Raw genomic sequence first — 6315 nt, 5'->3', positions numbered from 1 at the left:
TAAGAACACACTTAACGTGAGATCTACCCTCTTAACAGATTTTTAAGTGCACAATACAGGAACTGTGTATCCTTTTTTTTTTACAATCTGCGGTTTGAATTATACAAATTCAAAATTACCTATTCAAAAATTAGAATTTCCTATTCAAAAATTATATATAAAATATTGAGCAAAAGAAGCAGCACTCAGAAGAGTAGGCACAATGTGATTAGAATGCTTCCACGTCCATGCAGTTCCTGATGCAGGCAAAATGGAGCTGTGCCGTCCAGGGATGCACATATAGTTGAGGTGGCAGGGGGCAGTGTCACACATAAGGTGTGTCTCTGACAATGGGTCATAGTCACAGTTTGAGAAGTCTTATCTATTTTATTCCCTAATCCTTAGGTTGAACCGTTTAAGATGTAAAGCCTATCTGTGTACCACAAGACTGTGGACCCCTTAGGGCAGAGGGCTGCTAAAAGTTGTTCACTCTGTAGACACTGAGCACCTGTGTATGTTAATTTCAGATAGAGAGCCCTAGTTATTTGATCAGCATGTCTTAAAATTGGCAAATACAGGAAGCCTCATAGTGATTTGTCAGAATCCTCTTCCAGATATTTTGGTTAGCTTCTTAAGAAAACTCTTCTTCCTTTTAGGTAAATGGAAGTGCTGGAGACCAGTTTATTCCAGACACGGAAAGCACACAGAATAGAACAAATGGTGGCAAGATGGCTCAGGCGCTCCCGGGACAGCTCGGCCCGGTAAGGCTCCTGGGTTGGCAGAGATTTCTGTCTGCAAGGGTTCGGTGTCCCCGTGGGAGGAAGTTTTGCAGTCTTGGCAGCGTCTGGGGATCACTGTCTCCGGCTTGCTTTGTTCTTAACACCCTGTGATGGAAGAAGTGTAAATGGGTCAGCAATTTCGCTGGAGTGCCTTTCTCTCTGTCCCTTTCCAAATCCTCCCCCTGCATCCTTCAAGGGGCACCCACAGACACACAGAGATACTCACACCAAACTCATACATGCATTTACAGAGACACGCACATTCACACACAGATGGACTTATACACACTGACACACTCATACCCACATACTCGCACACATGTGCCTATACACTCTGGAACACACACTGTTTTGAATCCACACTCACACATGATCACTGTCCCTGTCTCTGGCTGTCTCACATACGCCCCTTGTCTTAGTACTTGATGTCAGGCAATCTGCTGTTTATACTCTTTCCCTGTCTTTGTTTACAGCAGCTGTTCCTTCCTTGCAGTCCCTATTTCATTCTAAACAAAATGAAATGAAATCAAATACAGATTTGATTTGACTGCTACAAGAGAACTTAAAATACGTTGTTTCAAAGCGCTCATTTTCAGTCTCAGATTTCCCATCTGGCGCTGACACGGAGATGAAATATCACGTGTCAGGTGTTTCTGAGACACACATTCTTCCAAAGGAACTGGAAACAGCTGTTGGGCTGCTGAGCAATAAACCTTGCTCAGGGCTGCACTGCCCTCGGCCAAGTGCTCAGATCCTCACACACCATGATGGGATAGGGCTGGGAGAATTAGCCCTATTTTACAGGTGAAACCCCGAGGCTCAGAGAGTGACTAGTTTACGACCATCCCCACCCCCTGCTCTGAAACCGTTGATGGGTCTTCATCTCCTACAGTATGAATTTAAACATTTTTTCGTTAGACATTCAAGGCGCTCCATGGTTGACCCACAGTCCATTACAGCTATTTGTCTTACTGTTCTGCTTCATTAACATCATACTCCGGCTGAAATGATCTACCTGCTATTCCCCTACTACAAGCACCCGACTTCCCCTTTCCACCCCTTAGACCTGGGTTTCTGCGCCACATCCCTTCCTCCCATCTCCATGTGTCCAGAACCCACTCATAGTTCAAGGTCTAGCTGAAATGCTGGGTCTCCCATGAAGTGTTCCCCAGCCCACAGTCAGAATTAATCTCTCCCAAGGAGCCCCATAGTATTTGGTTTGTAGCATCAACATTGTGCTTCTTCCGGTGTGTTCAACTTAAATTTGAGCACATCCCTTTTCTTTCTTCTAGACCACAAGCTCTATGGAGGGCAGGGAAAGTACCGGCCACATCTCATAGCCCAGAGATGATTGAGTTCCAGGAGATTGCAAGTAGTCAGGTAGTGCTTGGTGAATGAATGGGAAAACTCCTAGGTACATTGTTTTCTAAAGTGGATTCTGCAAAACCTAGTCCTGTGTGATGCTCTCTACTAAAAAAATGTTCCATGGCCAGATATATTTAGGAAGTGGTGCAGCCTATATCCCACTCCTACCCACCCACTCTTGGTGATTCATAGTGCATTTTAGCACATTAAAGGCTCTGAGAAGTCCTGCAGAAAAAGACCTGTGTAACTTTAACTTGATGTTGCCTGAATATTTGACCTTGGAACTCTCTAATATCTAGCTTCTCTCACAGAATGTAAATAAAAGGCAACATTGGCCTCTAGGAAGCTTTTTTTTTTTCCACATCTATTTTGAGATATGTTTCACGTACCATAAAATTCACCCACTTAAAATGTACAGATTTATTTAGTGTATATACAGTTTATATTTAGTGTATATACAAAATTATGCAACAATCACCACAATCTAATTTTAGAACACTTTCAATACCCCAAAAAGAAACCCCATAACTGTTAACAGTCATTCCCCGTTTGCCCCTCCCCCAGCCCTAGGCTCATCTACTTTCTGTCTCATCTACTTTCTGTCTCTATAGATTTGCCTATTCTGGACATTTCACATAAATAGAATCATACAATATGTGGTCTTTGTGACTGGCTTCTTCACTTAGCATAATGTTCAAGTTTCACTCATGTTATAGCATGTTTGTCATGTAGCATTATTGCCAAATAATATTCCATTATGGAATATTTTCTATGTCCATCAGTTAATGTACACTTGGGTTGTTTCCACTTGGGGCTATTATGAATAATGCTGCTATGAACATTTGTGTAAAAGTTTTTCTTTGAACATATGTTTTCATTTCTCTTGGGTTTGTACTTAGGAGTGGAATAGCTGGGTCATTTAGCAACTTGATGTTTAGCCTTTTGAGAAACTGTCAGACTGTTTTCCAAAGCGGCTGCACCATTTTACATTTCCATCAGCAGGGTATGAGGGTTCCAATGTCTGCACATCTTTGTCAGCACTAGTTATTATCCGTTTTTTTAATTATAGACATCCTCGTGGGTGTGAAGTGGTACTGTATCTCATTGTGGTTTTGATCTGTATTTTCCTGATGGCTAATGATGTTGAGCATCTTTCCATGAGTCTAGTAGGAAGTTTGTTTTCCAAGTGCTTGAGAAAGAGCAGGAAAAGAGGGAAAGCTTCCTGGCAGTGTCCATGGAAGTCATCATTTCTGTGTTTCTAGGATAAATCACATGTAGCCATATTTAAATTGTTTCTCATCTCTAATCCTGCAACCTTGATTCAGGCTGGGTTCTTGGTGTCCTCAGATTACTCAAAAATGATCAAGAACTGAAAAGCATAAATAATTGCAGTTTCCCTGGAGTAGAGTAAATGGGACCACCTGCCACCCGGTTGCTTAATCAGGAGACCCGTGAGTCAAACTGAATTTTCCTCTCTTCCTCACACTCTGTTTCCACCCCATCAGCAACTCTTGTCAGTTCACCTTCAAACATATCTCCTATCTGTCCACCTCTCTGCCCCTGGGGGACACTGCCATGGTCACTCACTCTTTCTCTGCTCCACCCTGAAGCCATAGTGGACTCTTCGGAATACAAACTGCTTGTGTTCCACATGCTCGCTCCAGGCTCTACCCCACCCCAAACCATTCAGTGGCCCACCTGCCATTGTCCCACGACCTGCAAGTCCCTTTATGATCTGTTCCTGGTCTAACTCTCCAACTTCATCTTGTTCCTCCTGCTTCCTTGGCAGAGTGCTTACCCCCCTCACCACGCTTTATAATAACATATCCATTTATTTACTTGTTCTTTGTCTACCCTCCCCCACCTGTTTATTATATGACTCTTCTCCTCCAACCCTCCTGCCACATATGAGACCAAAGACCATGACTGTCTTGTCTTACAAAGTATCTTCAGCCCTAGAAGAGTGCATACATAGTATGTAGTAGATGTTCAATGAATTTTTATTGATTAAGGGCTTTCATAGTAAGGGACTATATTATTTTTTTATATTTATTTAAAATATATTTAAATTTTACATCCTTTCTTCTTCCAAGAGGAATTTTTGATGGCTTACAGTTTTAAAACACATAAAAACTTTAAAATAAAGACTGGACATTTTGTAAATAGATTGCAAACCAATTACATGTAGGATTTAGCATTTGAGTACTAACATTGGCTCTGAGTTTCCTGATAGCCAGGTCAAGAAATGAAAGAAGTACATTCAAGTGTTTTGTGTTTTTTTTGTTTTTTTTTGTTGTTTTTTTTTTTTGGCGGTACAAGGGCCTCTCACTGTTGTGGCCTCTCCCGTTGCGGAGCGCAGGCTCCGGACGCGCAGGCTCAGCGGCCATGGCTCACGGGCCCAGCCGCTTCGCGGCACATGGGATCCTCCCGGACTGGGGCACGAACCCGTGTCCCCTGCATCGGCAGGCGGACTCTCAACCACTGCGCCACCAGGGAAGCCCTGAAGTGTTTTTTATAGTCCAGAAGAAAGGCAACATAGGAACTTCCCTGGTGGCACAGTGGTTAAGAATCCGCCTGCCAGTGCAGGGGACACGGGTTCGAGCCCTGGTCTGGGAAGATCCCACATGCCATGGAGCAACTAAACCTCTGCGCCACAGCTACTGAGCCTGCGCTCTAGAGCCTACGAGCCACAACTACTGAGCCCGCGAGCCACAACTACTGAGCCCACGTACCACAGCTACTGAAGCCTGCTCGCTTAGAGCCTGTGCTCCACAACAAGAGAAGCCACTGCAATAAAAAGCCTATGCACTGCAACGAAGAGTAGCCCCTGCTCGCAGCAACTAGAGGAAGCCCATGCACAGCAATGAAGACCCAACACAGCCAAAAATAAAAAATAATAATAAATAAAATAAATTTTTTAAAAAAGGAAACATAGAAGTTAATCTGTAGTCATAATTTTACGTGCATCTTTTAGCAATCCTGTTTTTTTTTCAGACTTTTAAAAGCTTCCACTCATTTCAGCCAGTTGTACTTGCTTACTTGTAATTGCCATTTTTTCCATAAAAGTTAAACTTTATCTCTGACACTAATTGAATTGTCTAGGAGGAAATTAGTCAAAAATAACAATTTCCATTTCCAAACATTATTAAACAAATTGTTAACTTTTATGAACGTTGGTAATGTTAGAGTTTTATAATGCATCTTAAAATGGATGTTTTTCTGGGGAAGAGTGTCAACTTTTAAAGTTGCTTTGATTTCTTCAATTTTAAATTAATTTTCAGTGGGTGGTTATTGTTACAATCACTAGTCATATTCGGATAGTGGTACTCAGTTTGAATGTGTGTGTGTGCTTGTGTAGATTACAAGCCTAGTGATACCTATAATTATAGAAATACAGAATTATTCAGATAGTATTAAGATGACTACTCTCTTACCACTTAATTTCACATTCCAATATAAAAATAACATTTACAGTATCAATGCTTTTTTAGAAATAACTAACCCCCCAAGTGGTCTCTGTGACATGTTGCAAATTTCTGTAAAAATAGTGTAATACAAGCTACTTAATAAAAGCTGCAACATAGTGACATTACATTATAAACTAATTTTTAACCATTTTGCTTTGAACTAAATTGTCATCTTCTTAACAGCTTTGTATAACTAGGGAGGTGATAAACTGAGAATGACATGTTATAGAATACTTTTCCACTTAATTATGCCATTTTTTTGTCTCCTACAATTTTCAATTTTTATATAGTTAAATGATATTCTCTTGGTGATTTCTTTGATTGCTTCTAAGCTTAGAAAATCCTCACCCAATAAGTAATTTAATTAATTAATTTTCAATTTGATAGTTTAAGATATTTTATATTTAATTTTTAAATTGAAGTTTATTTTCGTATAGGTTGTGAGATGTAGATCTAACTTGGTTTTTTCCAAAATAAGTAATGTTTGCATCACCATTAACTGTGAGTGATCTTTCCTTTCTTCACTTGTATTATATATGAAATTCTTGTGTCTGTGAGTGGGAAATTGTATCTCTTCCTGGACTAGCTATTCTGTTCCATTGATCTAACGGCCTGTTTTCACACACCTGTATTAAAACTATTTGCATTTATTATCTATTAAACTTTTTTTTTTTTTTTTTTTTTGGTACGCGGGCCTCTCACTGCTGTGGCCTCTCCCGTTGCAG

The 6315-nt window shown here is 40.7% G+C and overlaps 1 protein-coding gene across 1 annotated transcript in view; it reads left to right on the top strand.

Annotated features, from left to right (window-relative positions):
• The first annotated feature begins 552 nt into the window (after window positions 1–552).
• FRMPD1 (FERM and PDZ domain containing 1) overlaps window positions 553–6315 on the top strand; it is a 46347-nt gene continuing 40584 nt past the window's right edge. Inside the window, exon 1 of the mRNA XM_007107107.4 lies at window positions 553–740. Coding sequence (XP_007107169.2) covers window positions 640–740 — 101 coding nt within the window. The 5' untranslated portion in view covers window positions 553–639. The remainder of the gene's footprint in view (window positions 741–6315) is intronic.

The sequence above is a fragment of the Physeter macrocephalus genome, chromosome 9, assembly GCF_002837175.3.
Source record: "Physeter macrocephalus isolate SW-GA chromosome 9, ASM283717v5, whole genome shotgun sequence".
NCBI classification, from domain to species: Eukaryota; Metazoa; Chordata; class Mammalia; order Artiodactyla; family Physeteridae; genus Physeter; species Physeter macrocephalus.
Note: the sequence above shows the minus strand (reverse complement) of the source record. Positions and strands in the feature narration are given on the sequence as shown.